This window comes from Myotis brandtii, unplaced genomic scaffold (assembly GCF_000412655.1).
Source record: "Myotis brandtii unplaced genomic scaffold, ASM41265v1 scaffold731, whole genome shotgun sequence".
NCBI lineage: Eukaryota > Metazoa > Chordata > Mammalia > Chiroptera > Vespertilionidae > Myotis > Myotis brandtii.
The window spans coordinates 146,217-172,231 of NW_005370895.1; the positions used below are offsets into that span (position 1 = coordinate 146,217).

Consider the following 26,015-nt stretch of genomic DNA (forward strand, 5'->3'; position numbering starts at 1 on the left):
CACATACACACACGTACACACATACACACACGTACACACATACACACATACACACACACACACACACACTCTCTCCTTTCTATATACAGCAAACAAAGAGCAATGAATAGGTCCCTTTTGTGGAGAGGAGTGGGACCCGAGTTAAGGGGAACAGTGTTTTAATAGCTTGTGGGACTAGACTAGACTCATCTATTTATTATGTAATTAAAATTAAATATAATTAAATAAACAAAAGAGAGCCAGCCCTTGAATCTACACAAGAAAGAAAAGCAAGACTACCTCATGGAGAAAAGCACAACTCTTTATCCTTTTCCTGTGCATCTTTAGACATAACCATTCCTTGGTAAACAGCGAACAGCAGTTTCACAACTGTGTGCAGCAGCATCACTATACCAGAGTTCTTACCTTTTGGTATTTAGTTAGATTTGATTTAATACTGCACTTCTCTCCAGAAGCAATCAAATTTTATTTAACTGCTCTGTTGGATTTATTTAATATCACACTTACTTCCGTAAGAGAATTTGAGATAGCATCACTCTACCAGAGTATATACTATACCTTTCCTGAATATATACTAGAGCATAAGAAAATTGTGTTATTGATTATTTGTACTGCTTATAAGTCCAAACAATTTATAGGACATTTTCCCAGAGGCTGACTTACAGTGGAGACTAACTCGCTTTGCTCTATAAACCTGAAGTCTCTGACTCTAGATACTATGAACAGGAGAAAAATGAGGACCTTCCCTTCCCTTGGTGACAAAGACCATTCAACTGAGTCAACCATGAACCTCCAACTCCCTTTTTATCTGAGCTCATCTGGAATGTCACCTAAAATTCAATGGAAAAAAACAATATACTATAGTTTAGTTACTTCCTCCTCTGGTTTTAACAGCAGGTTGTAATATTACAATATTACACAGGTATAGAAACATGACTGTATTTCTGGGTCTTTCTCTCTCCTTTCATCATGAGCCATATCTGGGACTATATCATAATACATTTCTGTATCACCTGCACTTATTTAATATTATGATTAGAACATAGTAGCAACTCCCAGATATTATCAAATAGATTTAAGTAAACAAACAGAAGACAGCCTGTCTCAAATCCTCTTATGGAGATAAGTGTGATATTAAATAAATAAATTCAACAAAACAGTTAAATAAAATTTGATTGCTTCTGGAGAGAACTGCAGCATTAAATCAAGCACTCTAACTAAATACCAAAATAAAACTTGATTCCTCCCTCCCCATCATTCCAACTCCCAATTCCTACCTCTATTCCAAATGTTAGCATTATGAAACCAATAGAATGCAGTCTAATAGGATAACCCTAACTACACATCAATAGGAGACGAGTTAGACTGTGGTAAAGCTATATAATGAATACTATGAATACTAATGAATATATGTGTTAATATGAAGCAATCTCCAAATATAATCTTTTTTAAAAATATATTTTTACTAAAGGCCCAGTGCATAAAATTCATGCACGGGTAAGGTCCCTAGGCCTGGCTGGCGATCAGGGCCTATCTGTGGGGCAACCAGTAGGGCAATCGGGGGGACCCCCCGCTGGCACCCACCTTGGCTGGCCTGGTACTGCCCGCTCGCTGGCCCCACCCCCCGCCACCACTGGTCACCTCCCTCTGTGGGGCGACTAATGGGACGATTGGGGGGGCGGCTCCCGCTGGCACTCGCCTTGGCTAGCCTGGGGCCTCTGGGCTGGGGGCAGCTCCTGCATTGAGCGTCTGCCCCCCTGGTGGTCAGTGAGCGTCATAGCGACCAGTTGTTCCTCCAGCCATTCTGCTGTTCGGTCAATTTGCATATTAGGCTTTTATTATGTAGGATTGATTTCAGACAGAGATAGAAACATCAATGATTAGAGATAATCATTGATTGGCTACCTCCTGCATGTCCCCAGGAATCAAGCCCGCAACCCAGGCATGTGCCCTGACCAGGAATCAAACCGTGACCTCCTGGTTCATAGGTTGGCTCAACCACTGAACTACACCAGCCAGGCTCCAAATATATTCTTAAGTGAAGAATATTATATGTAGTATGTTGCCATTTGCCTGGGTTTGTTTTTGTTTTTTAAGCAGAAAGAAGGATATATAAATTATGTTGATATTGGCCTAAAATCTCTCTCAAAGGAGTCACAAGAAAATGGTAAGACCAGGGTCTAGAGCAGTGGTTCTCAACCTTCCTAATGCCGCGACCCTTTAATACAGTTCCTCATGTTGTGGTGACCCCCAATTTCATTGTTACAAATTGAATATAATTAAAGCATAGTGATTAATCACAAAAACAATATGTAATTATAGATGTGTTTTCCGATGGTCTTAGGCGACCCCTGTGAAAGGGTCGTTCGACCCTCAAAGGGGTCACGACCCAAGGTTGAGAACCTCTGGTCTAGAGGTTCAGGGAAGGAAGAAGACTATTTTATTTTTTTCAGAACAGTTTTAAATTTACATAGAAACTGAGAAGAGAAGATAGTACAGAGGAATTCTCATACACCTTATACTCAATTTCCTTTATTATTAGCATGTTACATTAGTATGACACTTTTGCCACCATTAATGAACCAGTATTGATGTGTTACTATTAACTAAAGTCTACCATTTATTCAGATTTTTTTAGTTTTTACCTAATACCCTTTTTCTGTCCCATGATCCCATCCAGTATACTATATTACATTTAGTTGTCATTTCTCCTTAGGCTCCCCTTGTCTGTGACAGTTTGACTTTCCTTTTTTTTTTTAATATATTTTTATTATTGATCTTAGAGGGGAAGGGAGAGGGAGAGAGAGATAGAAACATCAATAATGAGAGAGAATCATTGATCGGCTGCCTCCTGCATGCCCCACACAGGGATCGAGCCCACAACCCGGGCATGTGCCCTGACTGGGAATCGAACCGTGACCTCCGGGTTCATAGGTCAACGTTCAACCACTGAGCCACGCCAGCCCGGCAAGACTTTCCTTGTTTTTGATGACCTTCACAATTTTGAGGAATAAGGGTCTAGTTTTCCACAGGATGACCATCTCATGGGTTTGTCTGTTTCCTTCGTGATTAGACTGGTGTTGTAAGTTCTTGGGGAAAAACCACAGAAGCGAAGTGCCATTTTCATCACATCATGTCAAGAGTACATGGTATCAACACAACTCAGTCACAGTTGATATTGAGAAGACTTGTTTTTTATCATATACGTTTTGTGCAGTGTGAACTTTTGCCTATTTAAATGATGTTTTCTAAGTTTTTGTCTTTCATAAATGAAGAGACAGTCATGCATTTTCAGCAGAGCCTTTGCCTTTCCTGAGCGTTTCACCAGATAATCAATTCCTGTTCCCTTCTGAAGCCACAAGTGCCATCTGTAGAACAGCTTCCAGGAGTGAAAGCAGAGGAATGCCACGCAGTGAAAGGGCTCACTGGACAACTGACACACAGCAGGACAACTGACCTTTCAAGAAGAAGATCTGTAACTAAATATCTGGCGTCAATATGGTCCTTGATGAAAGAACTGTTGTTACTCGCCACAAAGAACATCAAGCAACCCAGCAGCCGGAATGGTTAAACCCTCCATCCGCCCTTAAATAGCAGGAAAGGTGAGCTCTTTTTCTCGGCTTCACGCCATTTCTCACATGTCACTATTGCACCAAAGTTACAAATTCCTTTTAAAATTAAAAGGAATATCATAGACATACTTGACTTTCTCATTAATACACAACACAAGTTTCTCCCCATGACATTTTTATGACTCATCCATCAGCATAGTTTATGGAAAATTTGAAAAAGGGCAAGAGAAGAAATAAATCAAAACAAAAGCTGGCAAACGCACTACAGTTAGGCATCTTAAACTAAATATTTAACATTTCTTTTTTTGGGGGGGGTGTTTCACTTTGACATATTTACTTAATTATTAGAACTACTTTAAATCAATGTTACTAAACAAGGAGAATCCTGAGATTGGTTTTGGAAATTCAGAACTCTTAGCACCTTTCTTGCTTATCTACAAAAAACTTGCTTTTTCCCTCCATATTCTAATTACTCCTTAAAACCTCAGTTTTACAACTTGGTAGATGATCTTCAATCAGTTAGTTTTCTGGGCCTTTGCTTGTCTGTTTGTTGAGGGATTAGGATTTAGTAGGTGATTTTTTAAAATTCAGGTATAACTGACAAAACTGTAAGATATTTTAAGAGTATAAGAATGTGATGGTTTGATATAGGTATATACTGAGAAAGGATTCCACCCCCATCGAGTAACTTAACACATCTATCACCTTACATATTTCAATTTTTTTGGTGAGAACATTTAAATTCTATTCTCTTAGCAAATTGCAATAATACAATATACTAGTATTGTTATCAACTACAGCAGATCCTATATTAATGTCTTTCATTCAACATCATTTCATTATAATGTTGATGAGACGCTATAGGAATTTAACACTTGTTTATAAAATAATAAAAATAAGTAAGTAAAAATGGTGAGAGTAGGCATTATTGTCTTGTTCATGATCTTAGAGAAAAAGCTTTCAGCTTTTCACTGTTGGGTATGACATAAGCTGTGGGTTTGTCATATATGGTCTTTATTATGTTAGGTACATTACCACTATAGCCAGTTTGTTGAGAGTTTTTATCATGTAAGGATGTTGAATTTTGTCAAATGCTTTTTTTTAATCTATTGAGATAATCATAAGATTTTTATTATTCATTTTGTTAATGTGGTATATCATATTGATTGATTTGCAAATGTTGGACCATCCTGGCATCCCTGAAATAAATCTCATTTGATCATGGTATGATCCTAATGCAGTGTTCAATTCAGTTTACTAATATTCTGTTGAGAATTTTTGCATCTACATTAATCAGGGATATTGGTCTGTAAATTTTTTCTTGTAGTGTCCTGTCTAGCTTTGGTATCAGTGAAATGCCAGCCCTTAAAATGAGTTTGGAAGTGTTCCCCCTTCTTCTATTTTTTTGGAAGAGTTTGAGAAGGATTGTTGTTAGTTTTTAAAAAATTTGGGTAGACTTCTCCAGGGAAGACATCTGATCCTGGATTTTTCTTTGCTGAGAGGTTTTGACTGATTAAGTCTCCTTACTAGTAACTGGTCTGTTCTGATTTTCTATTTCTTCATAATTGAATCTGAGGTTATACAAATTTACCCTTTCTTCTACACTGTCAAAAATGTGTTGGCATATAATTGTTTGTACTACTCTCTAATGATTCTTTGTATTTCAGAGATGTCAGTTGTAACATTCCTTTCATTTGTAATTTTACTTATTTGGGCTCTTACTCTTTTTTTCTTGATGAGTTTGGTTAAAGATTTGCTAATTTTATCTATCTTTCTAATAAACCAACTTTAGTTTTATTGATTTTTCTTTTTTTTTTTTTACATATTTCTATTTTATTTATTTCCGCTCTAATCATAACTATTTCTATTTCTTTCCTTCTGTTTACTTTGAGTTTATTTGTTCTTTTTCTAGTTCATTTAGGTGTAGTTAGAGCTATTTGGAGTTTTTTTTTGTTTTTTGGGGGTAAGCCTGGATAGCTATGAATTTCCCTCTTAAACTGTTTTTGCTGCAAGTTTTGAAAACTTGGTGTTTTCCTTTTCATTTGTTTCAAGATAGTTTATTTCCTGTTTTAATTTCCTCTTTGATCCATTGGTTTAATAACATGTTATTTAGTCTCCACGTATTTGTGTTTTTTCCAGTTTTCTTCCTGTAGTTGATTTCTAGTTTTATGCCATAGTGGTTGGAAAAGATGCTTGATATGATGTCAATTTTCTTGAATTTATGAAGGCTTGTTTTTCTGCCTAATATATGATCTATTTTGGAGAACGTTCTGTATGCACTTGTAAAATGTGTATTCTGTGTTTGTTGGATGAAATGTTACATAAATATCTATCAAGTCCATCTGGTCTAATGTGACATTTAAGGTCATTATTTCCATATTAATTTTCTGTGGTCTGGATGATCTATCCACTAACCTGAGTGGCATATTAAAATCCCCTACTATTATTGTATAACTGTGTTACACAGCTTTTGAAGTGTTATTTTAAAGTTTTAATTAAAATATTATTTTACAAAAAGCTTTTAATAATTTGAGAAAATATTCAAGATGTAAAAGAAACAAAAAAGAAACAAAATTACATATACAGGTTTATTTTAAATATTTTTTAGCACATGAAAGAGACTAAGAAGGAATAGTCAAAAATGTTATCAGTGATTGCACTGACTGCCTCCTGATAAGAAATTGGGAATTTTTCCTGTTTTTGTATTTTAAAATACTAGCTGTGTAATTAAAACACTAACCACAATGTATTAAAACTAGTAATGCAAAGAACCATGTTAACACTCAGATTATGATTAATTCTGCAAAAGAATAGGAAGTGGCCTCAATGAAATGATATAGCACAACTACCACTGCACTTATCCAAAAGATAAGGGAGTTGCCTTTTACGTACCTGTGAATCTGCCCATTTTTATGCAGGTATTCCAACCCTTCCAACACTTCTTTGAGTATTGTAGCAATGGCAGGCTCGTCTAGGACTCCACTTTTGTGTTCCCCCTTCGCCACAATGTGCTTAATAATGTCCAGAACAGAACCTGAAAACAGAAGACAGTTTTCCATAAAATTTTAACTAATTCAACGATTCAGAGACATTTTGAAATCAAATTATATGTAAACCTTTTGATAAACTGTTTGGGAAATAAAGGAAAAAACAGCAAATATAAAGAAATACAAAAGTTTAAGATTAATAATTTATTCTCAATTCTAATCTAAAACAGAAAGTAGCCTGCTAATAGCCAAACAGTAGTGTTAAACAAGCATCATCTTCAGACTTATGAGAATTAGTAGAGAACTTTTAACCACCTCTGAAGAATACTTAGGTTAACCACGCCCATCAATTAACACTTTAACATAAGGTATCACAAACCAGTTTAAGTTCCAATACCAGATTAGTGTGTACAATATTATGTGAATAGAGAAAAAAAAAATGAAATGCAAGTCAAATTACAGAATAAATACTTGGAAAGAAAAAACCATATGTGTATTCAAACTGACTTAAGAGCTAAAATTATGTTTCAGGTTAATAAATAATAGAAATAAAAATTTTTAAAAAGAAATACAATAGGAAAGGCAAAGAAAAGTTAAAATGGTAGTTCTCTTTAAATAATAGCCCACATGTATTATCAATCCCATTCTTCCCAGGGTGAGAAATAATGCCCATTTCTTGGCATAAGACCTTCATGACCAAGACTAAAATGAAAACAAATGCCACTTTTGTTGACAACTTGCCCTGGTGGGTATTTACATTTCACTTAAATAGGTGAAAAGAAGCAGTCTAGATGAAAACATGGGAGGGTTGAACCCATGTTCACTTTAGCTCCCACTTGAATTTCCAGTAACTTGATGAACTTGATTTTTTTAAAAATGTTTTTATTGACTTTACCTAGAGTAAGAGAGAGGGATAGAGAGATAGAAACATCGATCAGTTGTCTCCTGTACAACGCCACCCAGGGATTGAGCCCACAACCCAGGCTGTGCTCTGACCAGGAATTGAACCAGTGACCTCTCAATTCATGGGTTGACACTCAACCCCTGAGCCACACTAGCAGGGCTAAAGTTGATTTTTTTAAAAAGGGCATAAAGCCCTGGCTGGTTTGGCTCAGTGGATAGAGTGCCAGCCTGTGGACTGAAGAGTCCTGGGTTCCATTCCGGTCAAGGGCACATGCCTGGGTTGCGGGCTCGATCCCCAGTTGGGGGTGTGCAGGAGGCAGCCAATCAATGATTCTCATCACTGATGTTTCTATCTCTCTCTCCCTCTCCCTTCCTCTCTGAAATCAATAAAAATATATTTTTAAAAAACAAACAGTTTTCATGTTTAAAAAAATAAAAACTAAAAAATAAAAAAGGCATAAACCTAGAACAAAGAATAGAACAAGAATGATAACAGAAGAGAGACAATAATTTTTTGGAAGAAGGAAAACAGAAAAAGAAAAGGTAACTGACTACTTTTGCAGAGTGGAGAGATCTGAAACTTCAATGCCTACTGAAGGCATGCCAATTAGGAAAAAGTGATGTCTACCTAGAGTTTCAGAAAGGCTCAGAATAGAAGGACCACAAAAGGGGAAGAGAGGGGGAACTGAAGGAAAGGGTTGAAAACGGGAAAACTGGTTGAAAGTTCATATAAGGGAGAATAAGATCCCCAGACCCGCCCTTCCCCCTCTGGAAGCCAGCCACTGTCTGCATCACCAGCAGGAGGCAAGCAGTTTACTCTCTGTAGAACAAGAACCCGGGAGGCTCCAGATACTCGGTAACTTCTCCATACATTACCTCACTTCCCCTCTTTAATGCTGGGTTTCACCAGACATCCACAAAGGGGGAGGACTAAGGGATAACTTTAGTTCTGCTAAGTTTAAGCAATCACACATTAATCCCCAAAACAAAGTGACTACACTAACAAGCCACATACTTCATTATTCTGAGAAATCCAGACCACATAAGAAATGCTTAGTAAGAAGATAGCTGTATAAATGCCAATTGAGTTACATGTTTGTAACGTAAGGAATATCTAAATTAGAAATACAAAGGAAGAAATTTCTACTAGGAATTAAAAGTTAACACAATTTATTCATTCAACAATTAAAACATATTACATGCAATATCTAGAACTGGGTGCCACAGAATATGTCGAGATATATATGGCATGACTGCTGACTTTCTAGAATTTCAGGCTGATGGGTCAGGGAAATGGATCAACAGAAACCCTAGGGCACATAAAAAGTTTAAGAAGTTTGAAATAGGAACTCCTTTTCAGAATCTTAGATTTTTATTAATTTCACATCATCTAATGATCAATGGGGAAGTTAAAGCAATGCACATCCCCAGTCTACATCCAGAACAGATACTGAACAAGGCTTCATATGAAGCCCCTGGGATAACAATGTCTTTTCCATTTCAGTCTCCAGCAATATAATTTTTATAAGTGGAGGGATGATCAATCCACTAAGATCATCATCTATTTTTTTTTTAATTAAATTGATTGGGGTGACATTGGTCAACATGTGAACCTATAGGTTTCATGTGTGGGTTTCTATGTTACAAGATCTGTATATTGCACCATGTGCCCACCATCCAAAGTCAAATCTTCTCCTGTCACCTTATATTAGGACCCTCTCCCCTCTGCCAACCACCATTCTGCTGTTTGTGTTCATAAGTTTCAGTTTTATATCCCACATGAGTGAAATCATATGGTTCTTAGCTTTTTCTTACTTATTTCACTTAGCATAATGTTCTCAAGGTCCATCCATGTTGTTGCAAATGGCGCTATTTCATCCTTTCTTGTGGCTGACTATTATTCCATTGTGTACCACATCTTCTTTATCCAGTCCTCTATTGTGGGACACTTTGGTTGTTTCCATGTCTTGGCCACCGAGAATAATGCCACAATGAACATAGGGGTGTACAAAACATACCTTTCCAAATACATGATTTCGAGTTTTCTAGGTATATACCCAGGAGTGGGGTTGCTGGGTCATATGGTAGCTCTATTCTTAATTTTGTGAGGAATCACCAGACTGCTTCCCAGTGATGATTCCAGTCGACATTCCCACCAGCTGTGAATGAGGGTTCCTGTTTTTCCACGACCTCTCCAACACTTGTTATTGTCTGTCTTGTTGTTAATGGCCACTCTTAACAAGTATTAGGTGGTATCTCATTGTAGTTTTTATTTGCATTGCCCCTAATTGCCAGGGAGGTTGAACATCTTTTCCTATATCAATTGGCTGTTTGTATGTCTTCTTGGGAGCGGTGTATTTTCAGGTCCTCTGCACACTTTTTGATTGGATTGTTTGTTTGGTGTTGAGTTTCCTTTTGAGCATATCTGATCTTCATCTTTCTTTGCCAGTTCGGACCTTCCCCCTTTCCCTTTTATGTTTTTGTTGTCACAAATTATCCCTGTTTATGCTGTACGTTTTTTGATGATCTTACTTGTAGTGTTGTGACCTTAATGTTCTTTGTTTCAGGTAGAATAATTCCCTTGAATATTTCCTACAATGAAAGTTTTATGGTGATAAAATCCTTCAGTTTCTGTCTGCCTGGGAATGTCTTTTTTTCTCCTTCATATTTAAAGGATAATTTTGCAGATGTATCATTCATGGCTGGTAATTTCTCTCTTTCAGACATTTAAATATTTGGTCCACTTTCTTCTGGCTTGTAGTTTCTGCTGAGAAGTCAGATGAAATTCTGATGGGTTTGCCTTTGTAAGTCACATCCTTCTTTTCCCTGGCTACTTTGAGAATGTTTTCTTTCTCATTAATTTTTGACAGCTTCATTACCAAGTGCCTTGGAGAAGGCCTCTTTGGATTGAGGTAACTAAATGTTCTGTTTGCTTCTTGGATTCAAGGATCTAGTTCTTTCCATAGATTTGGAAAGTTCTCAGCCACTATTGGTTTTAATAGACTCTCCATTCCATGCTCCCTGATGGAGTCATAGTGTCTTGTAGTGCTCTTTCATTTTTCTTTATTCTCAGGTCTCTCTCTTCTTCCCTCTGCATCATTTCTTGATTCCTATCTTTAATATCACTAGTTCTTTCCTCTAACTGGTTTGTTCTGTTTCCTATGCTCAACAATTCACTCTTAATCTACTTAATTGAATGCTTCATTTCCAGGATTTCTGATTCTTTTTGAACGTTTCAGTGTCCCTGGAGAAATATTATTTTGTTCATTGATTTGTTTTCTTTCTTTTTTAAAAATATATTTTATTGATTTTTTACAGCGAGGAAGGGAGAGGGACAGAGAGTTAGGAACATCGATGAGAGAGAAACATTGATCAGCTGCCTCCTGCATTCTCCCCACTGGGTATGTGCCCGCAACCAAGGTACATGCCCTTGACCGGAATCAAACCTGGACCCTTGAGTCCACAGGCCGATGCTCTATCCACTGAGCCAGACCGGTTGGGGCTTGATTTGTTTTCTGAGTCCACTGAATCACATCTCGTTGAGTATTTTCAGAACTGCAATCTTGAAGTCTATCATTTATATCACGTAATTCCTTGTGTTCCAGCCTGCTTTCTGGGGATTTTTTCATTTTCTTTCTGGTCATCATGGTTACTGTGGTTCTTCATGGTATTTGCTGCCCTCCTTTGTTTCTGCATTTATCTCTGAAGAGGTCCTTCTACTATGTTCCAGTAGATGGTGCTGAATCGCAAGATTTTTACCTCTGAAGTCTCCCAGATTTGAGCCTCCTTGGCTTCCTTAGGACAGTACTGAAGTACTGCTTGGGGTGGGTTTTGTTTTGCCCTCACCGTAATGGCAACCCCTGACCTCCGTAAGGTCCCAACCCAAGCACCCCTCCTGGAGATCAGTCACAGGGGGAAGCAGTGATTCTATTGCAACAGCTCTTGGTTAACAGATAATATGCTCCTGGAGCCAACTCCAAGGGCAACAGGAGGCGAGTTTAAGCAGCGGCAGGGCTCTGTGGTTTCCTCTCTTTGTCTGAAAACACCACTGCCGGACCCAGCAGTAGGGAGCACAGCAGAACCCCATGCTCTGTCAGGCATCTGCAGACTTAGTCACTGTTCGCCCCTGCTGCTCTGCTCACAGCAGCTCGCCCTACTGGGCTGCCCGCCCGCACGCGATAGCACACACTCTCTATTCCTCCTGGCAGAAGGAAGTGCCTACTACCATAGGCTTTCTCCCCGCTCCTGGCTGGCCTGCGAGCTCCCAGCTGAGCCACAAGCTCCCAGCTGCATGGCTGAGTCTGTGCTTTCCTCCTTTCCCATCTCCTCGTTTATTCCCGGATGCACACCTTTAGGCATCCGTGTGCGGGTCTCCCAGGTGTGCATCTGTGTTGAGCAGGGACTTCTTTGTTGAATTATAGATGGTTAACTTGTTGAAATGTCAGGGGGAGAGGAAAAGATGTGCCCTCATACCGCCATTCCTCTGATGTCACTCTAAGATCATCACCCTTGACTGAAAAATTTTGGTCCTGAAAGGTCTCCCCTTCTCGGCCTCAGCATGTTGCAGCATCTAAGCCTACAGGTACCTTTTCTCTTTCCTTCCCAAAGCTTTCTTAATTGCTTTGATTTCTAAAAATCTTATATTGCAGTTTGGTGCTAATAAATTGTAGAAATAGCTATGGGGATCAAAAGTGCTCCTAATTTCTAAACATAACTTCCTATACTGATAAATCTCATTATTCAATATCAGAGTTTTAATTAGCAAAAGATAAGGATATTACAGTTACAAGGAAGCATTATGAAATAATAATACTGACACACTGAAACTTATTTTAACTATGATGTCCACGTGGTTAATGGGTTTGAGAGTGACAGTTGCAATTTATTTTACAATTTAATTAGCTTATTAAATTCTACAACAGTACAATATTGCCAAATCAAAAATATGCATTTGTTTTTAATATTTTGGCTGAAAAGGTTGATGTGAAAGAAGGTAGCCTATACACTTTTCTGTCAATGCTGGTTATATATATTTTTTAATTATCAAAAGGTCTCCTGTTACTCTCCCTGCTGCAGCTGTGATTCCCTCATCAGTTCCCAAGACACACCACACCCCTCCATCCTGCCTCCAGACAATTCTCTGTACTGTGTTCCCTCTATCCGGATCCCTTCTCCATCCTTCCTCTGATACCATCTCCACTGGCTTCAGCTGAATATCACCTCCTGAGGGAAGTCTTTGTTAACCCCACCACACCCATTCTCCCTCAATAAGGTTAAGTTTTCCTGACTTATTCCCATGGCACCTAATACTTCTTCATGGCACTCTACACACTTACAATTATTTAACTATAATTTTTCCTTACTAGCTATGAGATCCATAAGAGCAAGGACCAACAGTTTGATTCACCAACGTATTGGTGATCAATAAGTATTTGATGAATGGAATTTTAATTGAGCTATCTTGATACAGTTTCCTTCTATTAAAAAAAAATTAAAGTTGTGCTTAGTTCTACCTACTATATTCTAATATTGCACAATGTATCTCTAAAGGTTAAATGTGTATTCACTGTGTAACTACAAAAGCAAGATTTCATTTTCTTTATAAAGATGCAAAATTATTACTATTTTAAAATGTTTAGATGTAAGATTACACTGACTCATAAAACTATAAGTAGTTATAAAAAAAGAATTAATGCCTGAAAAAAGAGTTAATGTTTGAAGATTATCCTTCAGGAAATCTGCTAAGTGCTAGGCTAAAAAAATGGGCACTGTCCTAGGACCAGGAAGGGCAGGGTCGTACATTTAAAAGACACCACCCAACACGGTCAGTGTGGCTCAGGTTGAGTGTCAACCTATTAACCAGGAGGTCAAGGGTCTATTCCCGGTCAGTGCACATGCCTGGGTTGCAGGTTTGACCCCCACTAGGGGGCATGCAGGAGGCAGCCAATCGATGATTCTCTCTCATCATTGATGTTTCTATCTCTCTCTCCTACTCCCTCTCTGAAATCAATAAAAATAAAAAAATAATAAAAGGTACCACCCAGAAACATGTCCTGCCCTTTCTGTGTTCAGGACATTTACTCACTAAGAGAACATGGAGTTATATATATAATTCTGCTTAGGAGTTTAGCAGAAAGAACAGGCTGGCATACAAGTGTGGGATGAAAAAATTAAGCAGACAATTTATTCCTATTCATCAGAGGACTTTTTAGCAAACATTAAAAACTTTGTATAATACAATTTTGTAAATTAATAATGCAATAAGTGAGCAATAACGAAAGATACAGAATTACCTAATATTCCCATATCTGTCCATACTGAAAGAACCATGCTTGACCACCATCTTGAAAGGTGGTTGCTGTTAGCAAGGCTTCCAACCATCATATGAACAAGGCCCTTAACAAAGCAATCCAGTTCCTCCAGAGTGTCACTAATGGGATTGAAACAAAAAGGTGATTCTGGCTACACTGAAAAGCATCAAGTAACAAGGGACTATTCTTCTTAATGACTAATTCTTGTGCACCTTACTACATGTCAGCATGGTGATGGAGGCTTTACCATCTCATTCACTCTTCCCCAATATCCTGAAATGCAGACAGTTATCCTCATTTAACAAACAAGTACATAGGTTCAAAGAGTTGAAATAGTTTACCCAATGACATATAACTGCTAGTAGGAAAGTTAAAATTTAATTCTAAAGCCTATGCTCTTTCCTTTATAACTTCTCTGGGGAAGTAAAGTGATTAATGAGGTATCATATTAAGATTGCAAACAAATATGGACTCTCTCTGCTGTAACTGTGCATTCTAAAATGGAAGATCATGCTCCCATACAAAATACATGTGCAAACAAAACCAAGAAGGCTAGTGATGGGAAAGTCAGGTGGCTCCATCCCACTCCCGCCACAGGATTCAAATCCATGCCTTAGCAAAATGTCTACTTTACTACATGGCATGGGCCTTCAGGTAACCGTAACAAAATGTCCAATCTATACATGCCAAGGGCCCACTGTTTATAATCACAATACTTACATTTTATTCTAAGGACTAAAGCAGAAATGACTGCATATTTACTGCAGGATAAAGCACATAATTAATCATATTAATGCTGGGGACCAAGATTTTTTGTATAATAGAAATGAGATTCAAGTGTAATTTGAAAGTTTTGAAGGTCTATAACAGTGGTTCTCAACCTTCCTAATGCCGCGACCCTTTAATACAGTTCCTCATGTTGTGGTGACCCCCAATTTCATTGTTACAAATTGAACATAATTAAAGCATAGTGATTAATCACAAAAACAATATGTATTTATATATGTGTTTTCCAATGGTCTTAGGCGACCCCTGTGAAAGGGTCGTTCGACCTCCAAAGGGGTCGTGACCCACAGGTTGAGAACCGCTGGTCTATAATATTAAAATTGAATTGGAAGCATTAATGTCAAATCATGACTTATTTTTAATATACATTTCCAAGGTCTTACAACTAGAAGAAATGATGAAGTAGCAGCAAAGAGCATCCCAAGCATCCAAGTGGCTTTCTAAATACCATCCCCTATAGAAAAGATCGGAGATCCTTAGAATGTTGGCTGGTTCTGGGTCTGAGAAAAGCAATAGAAACCTGAGCCTGGGAAATCTTGAACCATAAAACAAGGAAGTTATCAAAAATTGATGGATTCATGTCAAAAGGACACAAGAGAAAGACTGAGGGGACTCCCACTGACAAAATTTTGGGCAACCTGAGCATCAAAAGAATAGATTATCATTTATTGAAATACACTGACTATATAAAAATCCTTGAGCCTATGTACCTATTAATATTTTTTTAAATGACAGCCTTAACCAATGGGGAGTGGGAGGATCCTCTCATTTGGCACCACTGGAGTGATTATTAAATTAACTCTTTAATATAGAGATTACAATACAGATTAATCAAAGAACCCCAGTTAATAAGGTAAGGTTTTTTTACACATAAGAATGCCAGTTTATAAATGTAAAAGAAAGGATGCAATAAAGGAAAAACCACCATTCTGCTGTCCCTGATAAATGAACTGATTCAAACAGGATTGTTACTGAATACTAAAATCATTAGACAAAAGACTTACGGGGAAATAAATACTCAGAGTGTCAAAGTATTATCTCACAAATTACCTACTAGCTACAAAGGGGAAAAAAGTTAACCTTTCCATGGAGCAGCCTGGTTATCATAATCTTAAGCAATCAAAATTAACATCCCCATTAAAGATACACCAGATGCCCGGCCAGGGTGGCTCAGTGGTTTGAGGGTCGACCTATGAACCAGGAGGTCATGGTTTGATTCTCAGTCAGGGCACATGCCCAGGTTGTGGGCTCAATCCCCAGTAGGGGGTGTGCAGGAGGCAGCCAATCAAATGATTCTCTCTCATCATTGATGTTTCCATCTCTCTCTCTTGCTCCCTCTCCCTTCTTCTCTGAAATCAATAAAAATGTTTTTTAAAAAAGATACACTAGATAACAAATCCTTCCTGACATGATGCACTATGAAGTACACCACATCACCTACAAAACACCTGTCAAAAATATTCAACTTAAATCTAATCAAGGCTTTAGATCTAACTTTAGATTTGCAAGGAATAGAGGAATATAAATCAAGTTAAACATCACCATACAGAAACAACTTGACAAATCCAGAATGTGGAACATTCTACAAATAGTTACCATTAGACCTTTCAGACCAGATCCTTCAACAAGTTCATGTCATGGAAGAGAGGAAGCAGGAGGGAACCATCCTAGATTAACACAAACTTAAGAGGCATGACAACTGCATGCAATCCGTGAGACCTGTCTCAGCTCATACACTAGCACTGTTAACAGACACTATATGCTCAGTATCTCCTCACATGCAAATATCCATGAAAACCAAACCAGAATAGAAAAGAAGAACATTTTTATTAACTTTCCAACCTATGGAAATTGACACCTCATTGCATTTTACTCACCTCCACTTAGCAGCTTCATGACTAGCCACAGCTCATCTTTTACTACAAACGACGTGTAGTAAGACACAATGTTAGGATGATGGCACTGACTCATGGCTTGAATTTCTTTCTACAAAGAAGAGAAAACATGATAACTCATTATATGCAGGCCTGAAACAACACTACAAGTTAGTGAACACAGCCTGGGAATCCCAAGACTATGCCACAACCTTCCTGGGATCTCCATGGCCCGGACCTCTTCGCGAACAGTTCCAACCAGAACCACTTAGTTACCCTCAGTCCATTCTGACGCTTCTCCTTGACTCACTGCATCAGTAATCTGTGAAGCCGGAAACATGGACTGTGCACCACACCCTGGCCTGGCACAGGACCACAGAGGCCTCCCCGGGGACACATATTTTTACTGCAAGGTGCCCTTGGAGAACCATCTTGGGAAATCTGGCTTTACAGCCAGAAAGGATCATTACTAATAAATAGAGGGTGCTCTTTGTTTGTTTGTGGGTTGTTGTTTTCTTTCAAAATATTGTTTCATCCCATTTTTGTGAAATGATTAACAACTCTCACTCTAAAGAGAAATATACTGAAACAGGGCAAGGTCATAAACTAAATCCAAAGTAGAAGTCTGAGCCAAAAGTCTAAGCTTACACAACTTCCATTAGTGAATTTAGATTAGGTTTGGTATGATGATAAAATGCCTGCTAAGGGTTGTTTTCTTTCAAAATATTGTTTCATCCCATTTTTGTGAAATGATTAACAACTCTCACTCTAAAGAGAAATATACTGAAACAGGGCAAGGTCATAAACTAAATCCAAAGTAGAAGTCTGAGCCAAAAGTCTAAGCTTACACAACTTCCATTAGTGAATTTAGATTAGGTTTGGTATGATGATAAAATGCCTGCTAAGGCCCTGAGTGATCAGGGCCCTGCTCACCTCTCTAGTCTCATTCCTACTCCCTCATCCTTACACCCCAACGTAGCCCCGTCCTAAGGTCCAGCCAAGTCACTTCAAGTGAGCCATGCTTCTTCTAACCACGGACATTTAACCCCATTGTTCCCTCCGCCTCAAATACCGTCCCCTCATTATTTCTGCCTAGCTAAACCTGCCAATGCTTCCTTCTGAACTCCCAGATCCCCAGGCTGAGTTAGGTATCCCTTCTCTTGGCTTCTACGCTCCCTGTATATATCCTTACATCATAGTACCCCGGGGCCTTGGTTGTCTGTCCCTCCTTGCAAGACAGAGAGCTCCTAGAAGGCAAGTACTTAAAAGTGTATTCCTAAGCATCGTGGAACTTGGCACACTATATGTAATTGCCCTAGTTATGTTTCTGTATCCCTCATAAAACTGGAAACTCAAGGAGAGCTAAGACTCTATTTCTGGCACTTATCACTGTGCCTGGCACACCTTCAATAAATATTTGTTGAATGAATGAATCCTACAGCACTTCATACAGTTTTTTACTGATTCATGTATTTGTTTAGTAAAATCAATTGTGTAAAAGTTGCCCATAATCCCTGCTTGATAAGAAGTGCTCAATAACTGCCAGTTTTTCTTTCCTCATCTTCTCTACTTGAATGTAAATTGCTTTGTGGCAAGGACCTGTTGCGTGTATTGCTGCAACCCCCAAGTCACCAGCACAATCTTCTGTACTAAAAGCTAAGTAAACATGAAGGAAAGGAAGAAGGAACTAAAGTAAGCACCTGCCCGCTAACATAGTTATACAGGATTCGAAGCGCTAAGTACATATGAGAGGGAATACATAGGACAGCACATATATGTGCTGAGATTTTACAGCGGTACAGGTGAAATGCACATATAATTATTTTTAAAAAGATGAAATATGCAAGGAAGATTATAGGGCCCAATGAGTAAACCTGTCTGGGGTCAATACTTCATGCTTTCAGCAGATATTTACCAAGTGCCAACTGTATGCCAGGCACATTAGGTGCCTGGTCACTATGGTGAGCCCTCAGGAAACGTACAGTCTGGTAAAGAAGTAAGACAAATCCTAATTTACAACACAGACCGAAGAACAGTTTGATAGGGGAGGTACAAGATACTACATGACTTTATCCGAGAGGCAAATTATCGAAAAATAGGAGTGATCATCAGGGAAGGCTTCCTGTAACAAGTTTGACTTCACTGATACTGAAATAAGAAAGATAAGTAGGTTTTTACCAGTTTTGATTGTTTAATTACCTGGGACCACATAAAAAAGGATCTTATAACTATATTCAAGATTTTAAATTTCATCCTTAGGGCAATGGAAAGGAATCAAAGGTTTAACTATATTTCTTTTTTCATAACACTCACTCTGGCTACCGTGTAAAAAATAAATGAGAAAAAGCAGGACCAGAGGCAAAGCCTCTGTTTAAGGCTGTTGCCATGATCTGGGTGAGACGGTGGTGATCTGAAATACAATAAAAAGCTAATTCCTCAGTTTTTATAACTGTACTGTGGTTATTCTACTATTAGGAGATGTTGAGTGAATACCATATGGAAACTTCTGTACCACTTTTGCAACTCTTTTGTAAATTTAAAATTATCTCAAAATAGAAAGTTAGAGAAAAGCCTGTGATAAAATGTCTGGAGGAAATAAATGTAAGATCTGGTAGCTGATTTCCCCATCACACTTAGCAAAGGTTGTCAGACAAGAAAACATTTTGACAAGAGAAAGGAGCAACATATTGCCTCCTCAGTAATAACTGTCACATACGCTGCACCCCTGCAGTCAGCACTCGCTGGAGAGCCCAGAGCGCCTTCTGCATTATAATGAAGTTACTGTGAAATCACCACATCTGAAGTTTACTGTGTTGACCTACTAGGTTTTTTTAAGGTAAACTGAAGGGCTTCCTATCTCTCAGAGATGGAGCCTTTGGCACTCAGACCGCTGGCTCTGACACCATGAACGCCACAAATAAATCCGGCATTATTTATACTTCTCATGTGTCTGCAGGGTTAGTGGGAGCTTACCTTTGTGCCCCTCCCCCACAAAAGCCAATTATCTTAAAATTGCTTTACTAAAAGTCACTTCCCCCAACCTTTACTTATTTGTCACATACATAAATACTACATTTGTAACAGAAAGCTTACTGGAATATGTGGCCAAAATTTATGGAGATCTAACTGATGTTTTTTCCTTTAATTAGGCTATATCAAATTTCCTTTCTTCTAAAAGTAAGGCCCTATTGTAATAATACAAATATTACTTTTAAGAATGTCAAATTATATTTGAAAAGAGATGCTCTTTCTAATTTTGAACTAAGATTATAATCATTTTGTATTATATGAAGTAGAAAATAGACTTTAGTCAGAAAGACCTGATTTTTAATCCAGACTGTCATTATCATATGATTTATTGCCTTGCAATAAAATGCAGCAACTACCCATCTCACAGAGGTGTTTGTGAGGTTAAAGTACACGTCAGTGCCTGCCACTGAAAAGATGTGTGCTATTACTTCCATGTGAACTTAGTCAAGTTATTTAAACTTTGAGCCTCAGTTTCTGTAATCATGAAGTAATGAATAAAACTTTCATTCATCTTTACATTATGTATTATGTAAATTAACTGGCAAATAGTAGAAATTCATTTAGAGCTTCTCAAATTCCAGGCTTAATATATAAATTAAAAATGTTGTTTTTCTTTAATAGAATTAGTTTACAATTTAGACTTCTTTTATGATCACTGTTGTTCAAATGTCCAAATGATGCTCTAAGGTGTTGCTGGCATCTGTAAACCCAAGTTCATCAAATAGGGTTTCAATCAGCATCTCCATCCAAGTGTGGGTTCTCTCACCAAAGACAGCTCTAGATCATGCCAGCAACCGAGTTCCTCAGCTTCTGTCATGCATTACCAACACCTGAAGAAACACATTTGTCTCATCTTCTAAAAGTTCAACATAGAATTCTATTCCCTCTCTTCCTTTTATTTCAATTATTCCCTAATACTCTGTACTGACTACCCCAGAAGTTAAATCTAATCTGGGACACTGGAAAAAAACTTCTGACTGTCAGATCATCCTAGTCCTAATCCTGCTCTATCACTAGCTGAATATGATCTCAGAGAATTTACTTAATAAAATAACAATATTAATTCATAATTGTACGGCAGTTTATAAAGTTTTCAAGTACTATGTCACTTGATCTTCAGGAGAAACCTCATAAAGTCCATTTTAAGCCGAAGAAATCAACAATTTAAAAAGGAATGATTTGAAAAGCTATCTTATTTCCCTTGCTGAAATACTTAAAACTACTACATTTACTACTTACTTAAAACTACTCTGGGTGTCATGGTGCATAAAAGTACAAAACAATCCCTGTGTGGCTAGCTTTCAATGCCAGAGAACATCTCTTAAGGCTATGGATCCTTGGGACTCTTTCTTCTCCCTTTCCCTAGCCTTTACGGAAGCCAGTGTTGCCTGGGTCATTCTATCTATCTCTCATCTCCCATCAATGGATATTCCATTTGACCCAGGAATCACAATTGCAAGATACTATTTTTAGGAAAGAGAGAAATAAGCAAGCATCCTTTATAACAATAAAAAAGAAGAAGCAAGGTAATGGTCCAATACCAGAGAATAGGGTAAAGTGTGGTCTACTTACTCAATGGGATACTACACACTTATTGAAAATTATATTCGTATGTATAGACACAAAAAATTGTGATAAATTTTTCAATAAAAAAGAACAAGTATATGATTCACATTATCATAAATATAAAGAGATGTTTAAATGTGCAGTCTGAAAGATTATATAGCAGTGTTAATTTCAGAATGAGAGGATTATCCTATTAATAAAAGCCTAATATGCTGTGTCTGGCCATCCATTAAATCAATCAAAGCGTAATATGCTAATGATATGCTAAGGCCACTCAAACGCTCACTATGAAGTGCACTGACCACCAGGAGGCAGACAGTTGATCAGTTGACCAGTTGCTATGACATGTACTGACAAACAGGGGGCAGACGCTCCAACGGGTAGGTTAGCTTGCTGCTGGGGTCCGGCCTATCGGGACTGAGCAAGATGGGCCAGACATGCCCTGGAGCCCTCCCGCGGTCCCTCCCCGGCTGGCCAACCTCCCACATCCCTCCCCAGTCCCTCAGTCTGGCCTGCACCCTCTCACAATTTGGGACCCCTCGGGGAATATCGGAGAGCTGGTTTCAGCCCAATCCCGCAGGCCAAGCCAAGGGACCCCACTGGTGCATAAATTCGTGCACTGGGCCTCTAGTAACTATATATTCTCTCTCTACTTACCTGAATTTTTATGTTTTACAATAAATATTACTATTAATGAAAAAAATCACATACTTTTAAAAAAGGAACAAAAAAACTTCAAGTTATTTCCCATTCCAACATGAATGTACAAGAGTACACCTCTCCACTTAAGAAATATGAAACGTGCATACCAGGAGCTCATCCATGCTAGTTTGACATTTCTCAAGGTTTATCCGTTTGATTGCCACTTTCTCCTTTTTAGGGGCACAATATGCTGCTTGGACCACAGCCGTTGCTCCACTCCCTAAAGATAAATACATAAAAGAGTAAATGATTAGATGGGTAGATAAAAACATGACATTTCTAATTCCCACACAATTTAAATGAGAAGTTAACCCTTATCTTGTTCCTACACTCAATAGATGCAAAGAAACACTCTATAAAGCTACGTGTCTATAAAAGCAAAAGCCTCAACTATTTCATAGAATTGCCAGTAAATACCAGTACCAAAAATAAAAAATAAAAATTGCTAGGGTTCCAGTTCTAGAATTTGATGGTATAGGCCCACATTTCTCTGATCCTTGCCTCTAAATACAACTAAATGCCCTGGAAATAACTCAACAATCATAAAGTGCCTATGAAATGTAGAAAGAAGGTGAACTGGCTAAGGACCTCAGAGTGTGAGGAAAAGCACCACTGTGAGTTCACTGGGTTTTCCATTTATCGCCCAAATATCCATGAATGGGCTCCAGGACAGCCTGCAACCTGAAACCACCAATAGGGATAGACAGACAGACAGACAGACAAACCAGAAGATCCTGCTTTCTGGCCAAAGGACTGTGAAAAGGGAAGCTAGGCACAGACCCGGAGGGAGGCAGATTCCCCCATCCCTACCCAGGACAGTGAGGGAGCCAACCTACCACAGCATCAGTCAGCAGCAGCAGGGTGCCCCCGACCCAGACAGCAGTAAGCCAGATCCACCACAGGGGTGCTAGGTCCCAGACCCACACCTGGGGCAACATCCAGCCAATCTGCCCTTAGCAGCAGCAGAACTGGGGACCCACACCCACCAGTCAGCCCACGTAACACGTGCAGAGATCAAACAGGAGTCCCTGAGGTGCCGGAGAATAAAGCAGAAGAGACTAGCACTACAAGAGCTCTGAAAACTTAATTATCACAGGAATGACACAACTCACAAAAGTAGGCCAGGGCCTACCACTAAACCTAAATAGAGTAGCTGCCTACTAAAACAGAAGATTAAAGAGAACCAAGAGTCTCCTAACATTAGTAGCCTGAATGTACGGAATACAATTAAAACATAAAAATAACATGTCATACCAAGGGAAAAAAAACCCCACACTTATATGAGAAAAGATATTCACACGGATGCCAACACCAAAATGAATCACATGTTGGAGAATTTTAAAGCAGCTGTTATAAAAATGCTTCAACACTGGGGCGAGGGGCAGGTGCCGCCTAGAAGGGTCAATGGGGGGAAAGGGGGGCATCTGTAATACTTTCAACAATAAAGATAAATTAAAACAAACAAAAAAGATAAAATATTCTGATATTAAACATCTTAACAGAAGGGAAAAATGCAAATAGAGCCTCAGGGCGCAGTGTGGATTAGATAATAATAAAAGATCTAAAGTCCATGTGGTAGGTAGAAAAATTCCCCTCTCCCCAAGATGTACATGTCCTAATCTTTGAAACCTGTGAATGTGACCTCACATGGCAAAAATTTTGCACATGTTATTAAGTGAAATTAAGAATGAGAAGATTGTCCTGGGGTCTTTATGAAAGGGAAGCAGCAGGGTTAGAAAAGGGTATAATACCCTGAAAGCAGAGGTCAGGATAACAGCTATGAGCCAAGGAGCGAGTACTGACACATGGATATATGTGGATACAGATAACTATATGGATAACCTTGAAAACATGCTAGGAAAAATAAAAAATCACAAAGACCCCATATTGTATGACTCCATTTATATGAGATGTCCAGAACAGGCAAACCTATAGAGACAGAGTATAAATTAATTGTTGCCAGTGGTGGGAGAAGAGCAGAACGGGAAGTTACGGCTTGGTGGTACAGTATTTCTTTCTGGTGTGATGAAAATACTCTGGCCTGGCCGCTGTGGCTCAGTGGTTGAGTGTCGACCTATGAACCAGGAGATCAGGATTCAATTCCCGGTCAGGGCACTTGCCCTGTTTGCTGGCTCGATCCCCAATGTGGGGCGGGCAGGAGGCAGCCGATCAATGATTCTCTCTCATCATTGATGTTTCTCTCTCTCTGTCCCTCTCCCTTTCTCTCTGAAATCAATAAAAATATATAAATAAATAAAAGTAAAGTTAAAAAAAAAAAGAAAATACTCTGAATTAGACAGTGGTGATGATTACAAAACACTATGAATATATTAAAATCCACTGAATTGTGGATTTTAAAAATGGTAAATTCTATGTAAATTGTATTTCAATTTTAAAATGATAAAAGAACACTACAAACTGCTTTAACTCATAATTCTACAACTTAGAAAAAAATGGACCAAGTCTTTGAAAACAACTAACCAAACTCAGCCAAGATAAAGTAAGTAACTTGACTAATCCTGTAACTATTTTTAAAAATCAAATTTGTAATATAAAAGTTCTATAAAAAAACAAAATACACACCCCACACCCTGGCTGGGTGGGCTCAGTTGATTGGAGCGACATCCCAAACACCAAAATGTTTCGGGTTCAATTCCCAGTCAGGGCACATGCCTAGGCTGCTAGTTTGATCTCCACTTGGGGCATACCTGAAGCAACCGATTGATGTGTCTCTCTCTCTCTCTCTCTCTCTCTCTCTCTCTCTCTCCCCTCCTCCCACCCTCTCCCCATCCTCTCTCTCTGAAAAAACAACAAAAAAAATATCAATGAACATTTCCTCAGCTGAAGATAAAAAAAAAAAAAAGAATCGCCAAGATGGTTTCAATGGAGAATCTTACCAAACGCTGAAAGAAGAATTAATAGCCATTTTACACAATGTTTCCCAGAAATGGAACAAAGATACTTCCCAATTTATTTTATGAAGCCAGAATTACCAAGACCAAAACCAGACAAAGACATCACAAGAATACACAAACCAGTATCTCTCGTGTACTTAGCTGCAAAATTCTTAAAAAAATATTAGCAAATCAAATTCAGCAATAGATAATATACCACAACCAAGTGGTACGTATTCCAGATATGCAAGGCTGGTACAATATTTTTTTAAATCAAAATCAATGTAATACACTATATCAACAGGTTCAGGAAGAAAATCATATGATCATATAAATTGACACAAAAAAACATTTTTTTTAAAATCCAACATTAGCCATGATAAAAAATTCTCAGCAAACTAAGAATAGAGGAAAACTTCTTCAACTTCATAAAGAACATTTACCAAACAACAACAACAAAAAAACCTTACAGCTAACAACATACTTAATGATGAAAAATTAAATGCTCTCCCTAAAAGACTAGGGGAAAGGCAAAGATGTCCATTCTCATCACTCTTATTTATCATAGTAATGGAAGTCCTAGCCACCACAATAAATCAAGAAATAAATAAAAGACAACCAGAAAAGAAAAAATAAAACTATCCCTATTTGTACATGACATGATTATTTATAAAGAAAATTCCAAGGAATCTATAAGAAAAGTACCTAGAACTAAAAAGAGAGATTAGTAAGGTTGCAAGACATAAGATCAACACACAAAAACCAATTCCGCTTCTATAAACTAACAACAAACAAGTGGAAACCAAAATTTTAAAACACAATAACATTAACAAGTAATCCCAAAAAATGAGTCTTTAGGTACAAATCCAAAAAAATCTGAACAGAAAAAATATGCTTGATATTACAAAATTCCAATTAAATAGAGTAAAGAAGGACTAAATAATTTTAAAAACTCAACACAATAAAGATGTCAATACTCCCAAATTAACTACATATAGGTTTAATTCTATTCTATCAAAATCCTGGCAATGTATTTTGTACACATAGAAAAGCTTATTCTAAAATCAATATAATAAAAGCCTAAGTGACCATTAAGGCGGAATGACCAGAATGACCTGTCGCTATGATGCACACTGACCACCAGGGGGCAGACGCTCAATGCAGGAGCTGCCTCCTGGTGGTCAGTGCACTCCCACAGGAAGAGCGCTGCTCAGCTAGAAGCCGGGCTCACAGCTGGTGAGTACAGCGGTGGTGGCAGGAGCCTCTCCTGCCTACGCAGTAGTGCTAAGGAGCAGCGAGCAGGCGGGTGGTAAGGAGCTCGCTCCCGGACTGCGAGAGGGCACAGGCCGGGCTGAGAAACACACACACAAACACACACACACACACACAC

General features: G+C 38.3%; 1 protein-coding gene across 1 annotated transcript in view; it reads right to left on the reverse strand.

The window, feature by feature from the left end:
- OXSR1 (oxidative stress responsive 1) overlaps positions 1-26,015 on the reverse strand; it is a 69,465-nt gene that overhangs the window by 33,344 nt on the left and 10,106 nt on the right. Inside the window, exons 2-4 of the mRNA XM_005882628.2 lie at positions 21,839-21,951; positions 16,437-16,545; positions 6,465-6,606 (exon numbers count right to left, since the gene is read on the reverse strand). Coding sequence (XP_005882690.1) covers positions 6,465-6,606; positions 16,437-16,545; positions 21,839-21,951 — 364 coding nt within the window. The remainder of the gene's footprint in view (positions 1-6,464; positions 6,607-16,436; positions 16,546-21,838; positions 21,952-26,015) is intronic.